Source organism: Globicephala melas, chromosome 8, assembly GCF_963455315.2.
Source record: "Globicephala melas chromosome 8, mGloMel1.2, whole genome shotgun sequence".
In the NCBI taxonomy this organism is placed as follows: Eukaryota; Metazoa; Chordata; class Mammalia; order Artiodactyla; family Delphinidae; genus Globicephala; species Globicephala melas.
Window position 1 is genome coordinate 88,087,133 of NC_083321.1, and position 14,813 is coordinate 88,101,945.

At 39.6% G+C, this 14,813-nt stretch overlaps 1 protein-coding gene across 11 annotated transcripts in view; it reads left to right on the forward strand.

Annotated features, from left to right (window-relative positions):
• BCO2 (beta-carotene oxygenase 2) overlaps nt 1-14,098 on the forward strand; it is a 53,319-nt gene extending 39,221 nt beyond the window's left edge. For 8 of the 11 annotated variants that reach the window (XM_030837054.2, XM_060304044.1, XM_060304043.1 and 5 more), the window contains 4 exons: nt 9,544-9,681; nt 10,278-10,460; nt 10,942-11,052; nt 12,553-14,098. In XM_030837054.2, the coding sequence (XP_030692914.2) occupies nt 9,544-9,681; nt 10,278-10,460; nt 10,942-11,052; nt 12,553-12,666 (546 nt within the window). In that variant the 3' untranslated portion in view covers nt 12,667-14,098. The remainder of the gene's footprint in view (nt 1-9,543; nt 9,682-10,277; nt 10,461-10,941; nt 11,053-12,552) is intronic. The other 3 variants (XR_009564956.1, XR_009564955.1, XM_060304042.1) reach the window with 3 other exon arrangements.
• Nucleotides 14,099-14,813: the final 715 nt, after the last annotated feature.

The window sequence follows — 14,813 nt, forward strand, 5'->3', positions numbered from 1 at the left end:
TTGGGCACTAAACATACTTACATTTACTGGACGGAATAGTAAAATGGACTATAATATTAATTCTTCGATAAAAAAAAGTGTATCAGTTCATCTAGCTTGAAGGGATTTACTTTTTCCTGATAATCAGTTAAAGGCAGAATTTTTCCTTGGATTATGTAATGTAAATTGTTTTCTGCTATAGTTTTATTTTAATTAATTAATTAATTTTTGGCTGTGTTGGGTCTTTGTTGCTGCGTGCAGGCTTTCTCTAGTTGCGGCGAGCAGGGGCTACTCTTCGTTATGGTGTGCGGGCTTCTCATTGCAGTGGCTTCTCTTGTTGCGGAGCACGGGCTCTAGGCGCGCGGACTTCAATAGTTGTGGCTCGCGGGTTTAGTTGCTCCATGGCATATGGGCTTTTCCCAGACCAGGGATCGAACCCATGTCCCCTGCTTTGGCAGGCAGCTTCTTAACCACTGCGCCACCAGAGAAGTCCAGAGTTGCAGTTTTCTGATTCTGTTTATGACCTTACTCAAAGTTTTGTGTTCTTCCGCGTTTTTGTTTCAGGTAGAAGAGCTCCTTTCAACCTTTCTTGAAAGGCAGGTTTAGTGGTGCTGAACTCTCTTAGCTTTTGTTTGTCTGGGAATGCCTTTGTTTCTCCTTCATATCTGAAGGATAACTTTGCTGGATAGAATATTCTTGGGTGACAGTTTTTATCTTTCAATATCTTGAGTAAGTCATTCTATTCTCTTTTGACCTGTAGAGTTTCTGCTGAGAAATCTGCCAGTAACCTAATGAGGGTTCCTTTGTAGCTTACTATCTTTTTTTCCCCTGGCTGTCTTTAAAATTTTTTCTTCGTCATTGACTTTTGACAGTTTTAACATAATGTATCTTGGAGAAGGTCTTTTTGCATTCAGATAATTAGGTGTTATCTTTGCTTCAGAGACTTGGATATCCAGTTGTCCAGGTTTGGGAAGTTCTCAGCTATTATTTCTTTAAATAAACTCTCTGCTCCTTTCTTCCACTCTTCTCCTTCTGGGATACCCATTATCCTTATGTTACCCTTCCTAATGGAGTTGGATAATTCTTGTAGAAATCTTTCATTTGTTTAGATCTTAGTTCCCTCTCCTCTTCTGTCTAATTTCTAGCTTTCTATCTTCAAGCTTGTTAGTTCTCTCTTCCATATGGTTTGCTCTATTTCCAGTGCTTTCTAACATGTTCTTCATCTCATTTACTGAATTCTTCAGCTCCAGAATTTCTGGTTGGTTATTTTTCCTAGTTTCAATCTCTTTGGTAAGGTATTTCTTCTGTTCATTTGTTTTATTTCTGAGCTCATTGAACTGCCTTTCTGAGTTTTCTTGTAGCGCATCAAGTTTCTTCAGGACAGCTATTTTGAATCCTCTGTTGGTTAGATTGCAATATTCCATGACTTTAGGTTTGATTTCTGGAGATTTGTCTTTTTCTTTTTGTGATACTGTGTTACCATGTTTTTTTTATGGTGCTTAATGAGTTGATGTAGCCAGCACGTTTGGAGTAGCAAACACCTTTCTTCTTTAGGTAAAGCTTTTTTTTTTTTTTTTTTTTTACTAGATGCTAGCATTTCAACAGGTTAGTTATTAGAGGCCTTTCTTTTGTTCATAAGTAGGTGGCACAAGTTTTTGGTTTCTCTTACTTGAGCTGCCTGTGGCTGTATTTGAAAATCAGCACTTTCCACCCTCTACCACCTCTGTGAGAAGTGTTGCCTGGTGCCCTCCCTCTCATAGCTTATGCCTCCAGGGTCACTGGTGCTTTGCTGCTGCCAGTGTCACTGCTGCTGCTGGTGTTGCTGCCTCAGGCATCGGGGTGATGGGTACGTCTGTCATGTTGGGGTTGCCTGTGTTGCAGGCACTGCTGCTGTTGGGGGAGGGTGGTAGTGGGGGTAGCCAGGATGGCTGGGGCCTCTGCTGTGTCTGGAGTTGTTGGGTTCCCAGGCACCACAGCTGTGGATAGGGGCCTGGGTCATGGCCACCTCCATGACTGGAGGGGTCACAGGCCCCGCTGCCACTGTTGCTTGATTCCCTGCGGCTGTGGGTGCTCCTGCAGCCAGGAGGTCGGAGTCATGTGTGCTGCCTCCCCTGCTCTTACTGGGTTCTCTGGGGCTGCAGGCTCAGCTACTGTAGCTGGGAGTCGGGATTATAAGCACCACCTCTGCTTTCCTCTCAGTTCTGCCTCTTCAGTGTGCTCCAGTCCACCCACCTTTAGATGTACAAATGTGTGGAACTCTCTAGCCTTCCAATGTGTTGAGCAGATGAACCTTTCTTGAGTTAACATTATGTTATTGGTTGTAGACTGAAGGGGAGAGACAAAGGGAGCATATCATGCACTATGACGCTGATGTGTACAGCATGACGCTGATGTGCTTATTTACTAATAATTTTTCTCATGAATGGATGTTGGATTTTATCAAATTTTTTTTTGCACTGTTGAGATAATGACATGACTTATCCTTTCTTCTACAAATGTGGTGAGATACACTGATTGATTTTAAAACGTTTATAATAGCCATGGATTGATTTTTGAATGTTAAACTAACCTTCTATTCCTGAAGTAAATCCCAGTTCGTTGCACTGTATTTTTAATATATTTCTGGATTTGCTTTGCTAATATCTTATTTAGCATTTTTTGGCATCAATTTCATGATTAAGATTGGCCTGTAATTTTTCTTTCTTATAATGTCCTTATTAGTTTTTTAAAATAGATTTAATTAATTAATTAATTTTAATTTTTGGCTGTGTTGGGTCTTCGTTGCTGCGCATGGGCTTTCTCCAGTTGCAGCTAGCGGGGACTACTCTTCGTTGCAGTGCGCGGGCTTCTCATTGCAGGGGCTTCTCTTGTTGTGGAGCACAGGCTCCAGGAGCGCGGGCTTCAGTAGTTGTGGCGCGTGGGCTTCATTAGTTGTGGTTCGCAGGCTCTAGAGCGCAGGCTCAGTAATTGTGGTGCACAGGCTTAGTTGCTCTGCGGCATGTGGGATCCTCTTGGACCAGGGCTCAAACCCATGTCCCCTGCATTGGCAGGCGGATTCTTAACCACTGCGCCTCAGGGAAGCCCCCTTGTTAGGCTTTGTTATTAAGGTTTCGCTGATCTCATACAGTGAGTAGGAAATTGTTCTCTTTTCTACTCTCTGCATGAAAAGTATAAGATTGGCATTATTTCTTAAATGTTTGGAATAATTCAACAGTAAGGTCATCTGGGCCTGTAAGTTTCTTTATAGGTAGATCTTAAATTATAAATTACATTTCTTTAATAGTATAGGGTTATTCTGATTCTCTATTTCTTATTGTGTCAGATTTGGTAAATAGTCTTTTTCTAACAAATTTATTAATGCCATCTAAAATTTCAAATTTGTTGACCAAATGTTATTCATGATATTCTATGTTTTAAAAAAATGTATGTAGGGTTAATTGATAGCCCCTTTTTTTATCCCTTATATGGTTATTTGTGCTGTCTTTTTTGTTCCTTTAGGCTTGCTAGGTTGTCATCAATTTAATGAGGCTTTTCAAAAGACCAACTTTTTGGCTTAGTTGATCTTCTTTAATGTGTGTTTATTTTCAGTTTCATCAATTTTTGCTATTATTTTCATTTCCTTTTCTACTTTCTTTGTACTTAATGTGTTCCTTTTCTAACTAAGGATATAAAACCTTAGTTTGTTATTTTTCTACCTTTCCCTCCTCAACATATATACCTTTGGGATGATAAATTTCTGTCTAGCAGAGCATCCCACAAGTTTTGATATGTTTTATTACTTTTCAGTTAAAGTATTTTCTAACTTTCACTGAGATTTCTTCTTTGAAAATTATTTTTAAACTTTCAGACAAATGGAAATCTTTCTAGTTATTTTTCCCATTGATTTCTAGCTTAATTTTACTGTATGATTTGAAGTTTATAAAATTTATTGAGATTTGCTTTATGGCCCAGAAAAGATTATTTTAAAAAAATTTAAAAATCGTTTTATGTGCATTTAAAATAATAAATTTTGGATGTAGTGTTTTATATATGTTGATTAGGTCATATTTTAAAATAATATTATTCAAATCTTCTTTATTCTTATTGATCTCTATCAGTTATCATATAACATGAAATGTATATTAAAATCTTTTGCTTGGAGTATAGATTTTTCTGTTTCTCCTCATAGTTATGCTAATTTTAAATTTACATATGTTGGTGCTCTGTGTGCATACAAATTTAGAATTGTTTTACCTTCCCGGTTTATTGAATATTTATCTCTAAGTAATGCTTTTTGCCATGATGTTTGCATGCTATAACTTTCCCATCCTTTTACTTTTAACCTTTCTTAATATGTACCATGTAAGCAATATACATTTACAAAATCCATTGTGCTAATTCTTTTTTTTTTTGCGGTACACGGGCCTCTCACTGTTGTGGCCTCTCCCGTTGCGGAGCACAGGCTCCGGACGCACAGGCTCAGCGGCCATGGCTCACGGGCCCAGCTGCTCCGCGGCATGTGGGATCCTCCCAGACCAGGGCATGAACTCATGTCCCCTGCATCGGCAGGCGGACTCTCAACCACTGCGCCACCAGGGAAGCCCCATTGTGCTAATTCTTGACTTTTGATTGGCACATTTAGTTAAACCAGTCATTAATATTTTGAGGTTTAAATATGCCATCTGACTATTTGCTTCCTATTTGTCTCACTAGTTCTTGTTTTCTCTCCTTTCTTGCCTTCTCTACATTAGTTGAGCATATTTTATTATTTCATTTCCACCTCCCCTCCCCCAAACATCACTCCACCCTCTGACCATTAGCTTGGTAGTTATACATTCTTTAAGTAGTTATTTGAGAAATCACAATATGCATCCTTGATTTAACACAGTATATTATAAATCAGTTCTTTTAATTCTTTCCAGACAATGCAAGGACTCTGGAACACTTTAACTTCATTTACTCTACTCCTGATTTATATGCTACTGTTTTTATATATTTTAATTCTCTCTCTATATTAACCCTTATAAGGCATTATTATTAATGTTGTTTTATGTAGTCATAATTACCCATATTACCCATTTACCCACATCTGTACCTTCTCTTGCTCTTAATTCCTTCTAGCCTCTCTGAGCATTCATGTGGAATCATTTTCTTTCTGACTGAAGAACACCTTTTAGTATTTTCTTTAGTTCAGATATGCTGGTGATGAAATCTCTGTTTTTGCTTGTCAGAAAAATGTCTTTATTTTACCTTCTTTCTTGAAGGATGTTTCCACTGGATAAAGAATCTAGGTTGTTATTTTCTTTTGAAACTTTAAAGATATCATTTCATTGTCTTCTGATTTCTGTTAAGAAATCAGCTGTCAGTCTAAAGCTTTGCTCCTTTGAAGTTGAACTACCACCCCCCCGCAAAGATTTTCTCTTTGGTTTTCTGTAGTTAGTACTATGATATTTTTTAGTATGAGTTTCTTTTGATTTATTTTTACTATTTTTTTCCTTAAGAATTCTTTTTTTTTTTTTTTTTTTTTTGCGGTACGCGGGCCTCTCACTGTTGTGCCCTCTCCCATTGCGAAGCACAGGCTCCGGACGCGCAGGCTCAGCGGCCATGGTTCACGGGCCCAGCTGCTCCGCGGCATGTGGGATCCTCCCGGACCGGGGCACGAACCCGTGTCCCCCGCATTGGCAGGCGGACTCTCAACCACTGCGCCACCAGGGAAGCCCCCTTAAGGATTCTTGAATCAATGGTTTGATGTCTTTCATTAGTTTTGAAAAATTTCGCCTATTATTTCTTCAAATATTGTATCTGGTAAGTCTTTTCTCTCTTTTCTTTCTGGGATTACGGTACACATATGCTACGCCTTTTCACTCTAACCCTCTGTTGCTTATGTTCTTTTTAGTATCTTCTATCCTTTGGTCTAAGTATCTTGCTTTGGATATTTTCTTCCTATCTATCTTACAGTTCAAACATTCTTCTTATTCTTTTTTTTTTTTTTGCGGTACGTGGGCCTCTCACTGCTGTGGCCTCTCCCATTGCGGAGTACAGGCTCCGGATGCTCAGGCTCAGCGGCCATGGCTCATGGGCCTAGAAGCTCTGTGGCATGTGGTATCTTCCCGGACCGGGTCATGAACCCATCCCCTGCATCGACAGGCGGACTCAACCACTGCCCCACCAGGGAAGCCCCAAACATTCTTCTTCAGCTGTGTATATTTTGCTTTTAAACCTAGGCACTATGTTCCTAAACTCATTGCATTTTTCAGTTCTAGAATTTTGATTCCCTTCTCTTTTTTAATTTTAGTTCTCTGCTACAATCCCAATTTAAAATAATTTCCTCCAACATATTCGGAATAGTTAAAGTCTGATAACTCTATTATCTGGATCACTTGTGGTTCTGTTTCTATCATTTGTTGTTTATCTTCTTGTTGTTTTTAAAATCATGCTCTCTTGTCATCTCATGTGCTAATTTTTATTCTATACAGAATACTGTGTTTGAAAAATTGTAGGAGGGATATTTTGAGACTCTGTTATCTTCCTCTGGGGAAGATTTTCATTTGCTTCTGGCAGATGGCTAGGGTACATTATCAGTTGAAGATATTCTTAATCTAGTTATAGGGATTGAGAAAATTTGAAACATGATACAGTTGCTGCAAGAGCTGGACTATTTTTGTTTATTTTTACTTCTAGGGTACAGCCAAAGAGCTAGAGGTTTATCAAGGCTTCCCCTTCTTGGAGACTTTGAACTACAACTTTTATTTTTCTGGCTCTTCAAAACTATCAAAATCTCTTCTCAGTAGGGCCAAGTGATGGGGGAGTTGGTGTGGCAATATCCTTATAAAAGGGTAACATGAAGGAGCCTTGTGGTGATGGAACTGTTCTGTACCTTGAGTATGGTGGTGATCATATGAATTTACATGTGATAAAATTGCATAAAACTAAACACACATACAAACACAAATGAATGTGTGTAAAATTGGTGAAATCTGAGTAATGTTGGTGGATTATATCCATGTAAGTTTCCCTGTTGTAGTGTCGTTATGTAAGAGGTCATCATTGGTGAGACTGGATGAAGGATACATGGGATCTCGCTGCAGTTTGTTTTTTTTAATGTGGTAAAATATACATAACACAAAAGTTACTATTTTAACTATTTTTAGGTGTATAATTCAGTGACATTAAATACATTAATGATGTTGTGCAACCAACATCACTATTCATTTACAGAACTTTTTCATCATCCCAGACAGAAACGCTGTACCCATCAAATAACAGCTCCCTATCTCCTCCCTCTTCCCAGCTCTTGGTCGCCCTTATTCTACTTTCTGTTTCTATGAATTTGCCTATTCTAGGTACCTCATATAAATGGAATCATACAAGATTTTTTCTTTTGTGTCTGGCTTATTTCATTTAGCATAATCTTTTCATGGGTTATCCATGTTGTAACATGTATCAGAATCTCATTCCTTTTAAAGGTTTAATAATAGTCCTTGTATGTATATACTACCTTTTGTTTATTCATCTGTTGGGGGACATTTGGGTTGTTTTCAGCCTTTGGCTATTATGAATAATGCTGTTATGAACACTGGTGTACAAGTATCTGTTTGAGTCCTTGTTTTCAGTTCTTTCTTGGCATATACCTAGAAGTGGAACTGCTGGATCATATGATAATTCTATTATATCTAACTGTTTGAGGAACTGCCAGATTGTTTTTAACAGCAGATGCACGATTTTACATTCCCACCAGCAATGCACTAGGGTTCCACTTTCTTCACATTCTCACAAACACTTGTTTTCTGGATTTTTTTGTTTGTTTTGTTGTTTTGTTTTGTTTTTTGGTTTATAATAGCCATCCTAATGAGTGTGAAGTATTATCTTATTGTCATTTTGATTTTCATTTCTCTAATGACTAATAATGTTGAGCATCTTTTCATGTACTTATTGGCTATTTGTATATCTTGGTGAAATGTCTAGTCTAGTCCTTTGCCCATTTTAAAATCAGTTGTTTGCTTTTCTGTATTATTTCTTACAGCTGCTTGTGGGTCTGCAGTATATATCTCACAATTAAAAAGTTTAATAAAAAATTCTTTTATATTTTCTCAGCCTTTCAGCTGCCTGTTCTTAAAAGCAGCTGATGTCCTTAGTGGAAAATTTGCCCCCAATATGTAGTTTCTGTGGGTTTCCTTCTTCCAAATCTATGCCCCGTTGTTCTTCATTACCTTTTTTAAGCTCACCAGCACCTTCAAATAGCTGTTTTAAACATTTTTGTCCAGCTTTTCTATCTGTTCTCAGGGAAACAGTTGATCCATATTGCCTAACTCACCATTATTGGCACTCTCTTTTTGTTCACCTATGGTTTTGCAAAAGACAAAAATGTTTACATAAATTTAAAAGTAAATTTTTAAAAGCTAATTGTTTATGAAGCTTAAAAATTGCACTAAGTCTTTACTTAGTAAAAACATTTCTGCATGTTATGGAGATGATATGGGCTAGGTATATGGGGGAAAATGGCATAGTTTGTTCCCCATCTTACAATATTTCAAGAGAGGAAGATGTGCTTAAGCCATTCTTACTGTCATAAAAAATACACTTATTTTATTAGGGTCTCCTGCTTAAGCATCATCTCTGCAGAGATGCTGTGTTGGGGGTCCCCAAAACCACTCTTTGTTTTGATGATTCACTAGGAGGGCTCATGGGTCCCAGAATAATCAGAAAAAAAGAAAGGTACATGGGATGAAGTCTGGAGGAAACCAGGTGCGTGCTTTCAAGAGCCCTCTCCCAGGATATGCTTGATTCCTCCAGCAACTCGTTGTGACAACACGTGTGAAATGTTGCCTGCCAGGGGAGCCCACCCAAGCTGGTGGTCCAGGGTGTTTGTTGGGGATCAACACATAACATATATGGCCCCTACATGAGTAATCTCAATTACTGAAGTTCTAGAGCCCCATAGAGAAGGCAGGTGTTCATTATAAATCACGTTGTTAGCATAAACTATAAGAACAAATTAGTACCGCACGCCTCAAGGCCTCAGGCATGCGAACATACTGTTATCAGACTGAACATTCAAAGAGCTCCGTTCCCAGGTGCTGGCCAAGGACCAGTCATGAAAACAGGGCTTTCCCTGAGAATGTGCAGGGTTTGAACAACCCAGGCCTGCTAAGTTAGCCCATTTCCACACAGAGTTCTTCCTGGACCAAACCTGAGGAAGGAAGCACCCATTTTACTCTCTAGTCCCTCACCCTTCAGTGTGTTTCTTATTGGCACTTATCACTATCTGACTTTGAGCTATATAATCATTTATTTATTTGACACTACTTAAGTAACATATATTTCTTATCTATTATCATTCTTTCTCCACTAGAATATAAGGCCAGACACTGTTTTGTTCACTGTTGTGTTCTCAGTGTCTGAAACAGAGCTTGGCCTATTGTAGGTACTCAACTGATATTTGCTGAGTAAATGAATGAATGAAAATGATCATTTATGCAATTACTTAGAAATGCCAATAATACTGGCTGGATCTCAGTTATTGGGACATGCTGTTATTCTATGAATGACAATTTTCTCAACAGTTTATTTCTCTTTCCTGAACAGGTCTATAATTCAGTAGCCAGATCTTTCCCTCGAAGGTTTGTTTTGCCCTTACATGTCGGTTTGAATGCCCCTGAGGGAAAGAACCTCAGCCCCTTGACCTATTCTTCAGCCAGTGCTGTGAAACAGGCTGATGGAAAGGTATGCTATGAATGGACATTAGACTAAGACTTTGATCCTCAGTAGTGTTTCTTCATTCACTAGTAAAGTAGTGTGGCTATGTAGTGTGGCTGTTCTCCACAATGTTTGGTGCCCAGTAAGTTTTATAACATTCAGCTGAGCAGGGTAAGGTCATGGAGCATGGCTTGCAAAAGAGCCACAGAATTCTGGGTGGGAGTGAGCAGTGTAGTTACCTATCCCTTTTGTGTTTTGAAACAAATATATGAAACTTTCTAATGGTTGTGGAATGTCTAAGTATTTGAGATAGGAATTGACCATCCCCACCTTTTAGATAATTTGCACTTACATACCATTGTGTAGCTAACAATGTCTCAGCTTTAGTAGAATAAAAGCCCACTTCTACCTCCTATGCCATTTGATAACTTAGTCACAAAACCAGATAATCTTTTATATGTTCATACACATGATGAAAAGAGGAACAATATTAAAAAATGACATAGAACCTCAGTTTTCAAGCCCTGTCACAAACTCTTATAGGGTGTTAGCCCCACGCTGACCTATACTGAAAAAAGTAAGAATTAAGCAATCACTACAAATCCTTTTATGCCCTCATTTAGATTTTGTGCTCTTATGAAAATCTATATCTTGAGGACCTAGAAGAGGAAGGAGGTGTTGAATTTCCCCAGATCAACTATGGCCAATTCAGTGGCAAAAAGTATCAGTTCTTCTATGGCTGTGGCTTTCGGCATTTGGTGGGCGATTCTCTGATCAAGGTTGACGTGGTGAACAAGACACTGACGGTAATGAAATTCTCTTTGCTTTTCTGAACTCTTAAAAAACCTATTCTGCCCTTTGAATTAATTTCTGTTTTTTTTTAAGGTAGGTCTTGAGATTTTTTACTATTTAAGCAGCTCAGCCACTTACTTTTATTAAATCTGAGAACCATGGAATCACATAGATTAGGGGTATGTTCCCTCTAGGGAATCTAAATGAACCACAAGCCCAGAGAAACAATTCTATGCTTGATAGTATTTTGAGAGAAATCATGGGACACCTCTATTTCAAGTTGATGGGAAACTATAATTACACCAGTTGTGTTTGATGATAATGGAATCTGCAGCTGCAAAAGCTCCCTCTCCTATATTTAACTCAGTAAGCCCGATTCTTCTACTGTTGGACCATTGCACTGACAGTCAAATTCATGCTGGGACTGACAATAACTATAGAAAGCTTCCAGTTCATAACCAGTCTTTTATCAAATACTTTTTTGGGGACTTACAGGTTTGGAGAGAAGATGGCTTTTATCCCTCAGAACCTGTTTTTGTTCCAGTACCAGGAGCCAATGAAGAAGATGGTGGGGTTATTCTTTCTGTGGTGATCACTCCCAACCAGGTAAATGTATTTCCGTCATCGTCAGAAAGAGAAATAGCACTGGGCCTTCTGAGGGTTATATTTAGTGATGCTGTTGATGGTTTATTTTGATTCCAATTTGGCACCTTCTCCCTTTTCTTCCTCTCCTTATTATTTGGGTACCCTTTTATCATAATCAGTACTTTATTACTGTTTTAAAGTTCTATTTTAGAACCATAATAATAATTAACATTTGCATAGGAATTTATTTACAAACCTCTTTCATACATATTATCTTATTTAGTCATCAAAACAACTTTGTGGGGTACCATTTTACACGTAGAATTTGTAACTTAAGGAAGTTGAAAGAGACTTGCATCCGATCTCGTAGTGGTAAAGCCAGTATTTAAATCCCAAACTTCTGAATTCTAGTCTAATATTTCATACCACCATCTGTGCTGCCAATTTAAATTGAGTGACCCAAGGGACTTCCCTCATGGTCCAGTGGGTAAGACTCTGTGCTCCCAATGCAGGGGACCTGGGTTCCATCCCTGGTCGGGGAACTAGATCCCGCATGCATGCCGCAACTAAAGAGTCTGCATGCCTCAGCGAAGACCCGGTGCAGGCAAAATAAATAAATATTAAAAAAAAAAAAACCTAAAAAAAAATAAAATAAATAGAGTGACCCAAAAATCTAATGTGATAGGCCCTGACCTAGTGTCTCAAAAATGTTGATATCTTTTTTTTTTAATATTTATTTATTTATTTGGCTGCACTGGGTCTTAGTTGCAGCACATGGGATCTTTAGTTGTGGCATGCGGGCTCCTAGTTCCCTGACCAGGGATCGAACCTGGGCCCCCTGCACTGGGAGCATGGAGTCTTAAGCACTGGACCACCAGGGAAGTCCCAATAATGTTGATATATAACTTCTTGTCTAGGGCAGTCTTGTGGCAGTAGGTTCACTTTGAGTACCAGCTTTGATCAATTATTACTGGCTACCTGGGGTGTTGGATTCTGAGGCTTTTTAAGGTTTAGATGTGGAAAGTGCTGTGATCAATTAATAATGCCTGCCATGGGCTTAGGAGGACTTTGTCCTCATGCCAGGTACTTGCCACTCCTGTAATTAGACCAGGGCAAATCTCAGTCTGCCTTGCAATGCTACCTTTTGAACAGCTCCAAAGTAACACAAAATGGAGACATTTCATTTTAGAAGAATTTTTATGTCTCTTAGGAGATTGAAAGGGGCAGGTAAAAAGATCCTTAAACCCAAAGAGATCCTATGAAGGTGATTGATACAGAGAACTTATTCTTTGCTCTACATATGTACTTCTTCAGGTGTAATTTCCTTTTCTGTTCAGTTCAGCATTCTGCAAACATTTAGTGAATGAATAGGCAAGGCACTGTGCCAGATGCTGGGGGTGGACATGAAGATGAGTAATATGTAGTCTCTTAGGAATTTTACAGCCCACTGGAGGAAACAGACAGATTTTTTTGTAGGAAAAAAATAAGAGAGAATATTCAGTATTGGCTTTCCTTTTCTAGAATGAAAGAAATTTTCTCCTAGTCTTGGATGCCAAGAACTTTGAAGAACTGGGCCGAGCAGAGGTGCCTGTGCAAATGCCTTACGGGTTCCATGGCACCTTCGTGACCATCTGATGGAACATCCACAAGGTCTGGGAACTAGGTTTTAAATGAATGTGCTCTGTACAAAAGAGAGAGCAAAGGTGCACCTTACCTTCCAAACCATAGACATAAATTTCTATTAAATTTCTATTAAAAATGGAATTCATGAGATAATTATGGTTTTATATTTTCTTAGGGATCTTCCTTGAAAACATTAAGCAAGTGTTGATACAACCTTTTGAAGAGAGTTTTAAATTTATATTTACTGGATATATCTTACAGGTAATAAGAATACATGAAAGAAAAACTAGACCTGATTATCACCACCAGATAAGTGGGTGACAGAGGTTCCCACACTTGGGAGAAGAAATACAGATAACCATAGCTAGTAGAATACGAATATAGGTCTGAAAAGCCCCTTGTTTTTTCCATTACAGCCTGCCTGTTGCTACTGGTCCTAAGGTACTCACAGAGGCTGTCATGCTTGGAGGCTCCTTCTAAACTGGCTATTTCTCTGCTGTCCAGAGCAGACGCCACTGCAGTTGAACCACCAAGTACCACCTCCTACCCTGCCCCCAGCTCAGCCTTGGGAGGCTGTTGTTTTGAGGAATGTTGTTAAAATCAGGCATTTTTTCCTAATCTCCAGGTGTCTAGTTCTTCAGAGAACGATGAAAAGTTGGTAGTTCTTACCATTCAACCCAGCAATTCCACTACTGGGCATATACCCTGAGAAAACCATAATTCAAAAAGAGTTGTGGGGCTTCCCTGGTGGCGCAGTGGTTGAGAGTCCGCCTGCCGATGCCGGGGACACAGGTTCGTGCCCCGGTCTGGGAAGATCCCACATGCCGCGGAGTGGCTGGGCCCGTGAGCCATGGCCGCTGAGCCTGCGCATCCGGAGCCTGTGCTCCACAACGGGAGAGGGCACAGCAGTGAGAGGCCCGCGAACCACACACACACACAAAAAAAAGAGTTGTGTACCAAAATGTTCATTGCAGCTCTATTTACAATAGCCAGGACATGGAAGCAACCTAAGTGTCCATCGACAGATGAATGGATAAAGAAGATGTGGCACACATATACAATGGAATGTTACTCAGCCATAAAAAGAAACGAAGTTGAGTTATTTGTAGTGAGGTGGATGGACCTAGAGTCTGTCATACAGAGTGAAGTAAGTCAGAAAGAGAAAAACAAATACTGTATGCTAATATATATATATATATATATATATATATATATATATATATATGGAATCTAAGAAAAAAAAGAAGGTTATGAAGAACCTAGGGGTAAGACAGGAATAAAGACACAGACCTACTAGAGAATGGACTTGAGGATATGGGGAGGCGGAAGGGTAAGCTGTGACAAAGTGAGAGTGGCATGGACATACACACACTACCAAACGTAAAATAGCTAGCTAGTGGGAAGCAGCCGCATAGCACAGGCAGATCAGCTCGGTGCTTTGTGACCACCTAGAGGGGTGGGATAGGGAGGGTGGGAGGGAGGGAGATATGGGAACTTATGTATATGTATAACTGATTCACTTTGTTATAAAGCAGAAACTAACACACCATTGTAAAGCAATTATACTCCAATAAAGAGGCTAAAAAAAAAGTTGGTAGTTCTTCATTTAATTGGGCAACAGGTGGCACTAGAGACCATATAATCTTTGCATGTCTAAACCCCTTTAGTTTTATTTTTATTTTTTTTGCTGTACGCGGGCCTCTCACTGTGTGGCCTCTCCCGCTGCGGAGCACAGGCTCCGGACACGCAGGCCCAGAGGCCATGGCTCACGGGCCCAGCCGCTCTGCGGCAATGTGGGATCCTCCCGGACCGGGGCACGAACCCGCGCCCCCTGCATGAGCAGGCGGACTCTCAACCACCGCGCCACCAGGGAAGCCCAACCCCGTTAGTTTTTACCAACAGCCCAAATCAGCCTAGATCTGTCATTTAAACCTCACGTCAAAATACCGTGTTCCCTTTTCCTTCAGTTATACTCCAAGGCCAGGCCAGTTAAACTGTGCATGTTCCATGTGCATGTTGAATGGTGCTGGAGAAGCCCCCCCAAACATGTAGTTTGGGGCAGTGTGAACTCATTAGGCTCACGGCACAGTCCTGGACCAACATAGTCAGTTTCTCTTCAGTTTTCCTTGAGAGTTATTATAAACATCACAAACCCTATT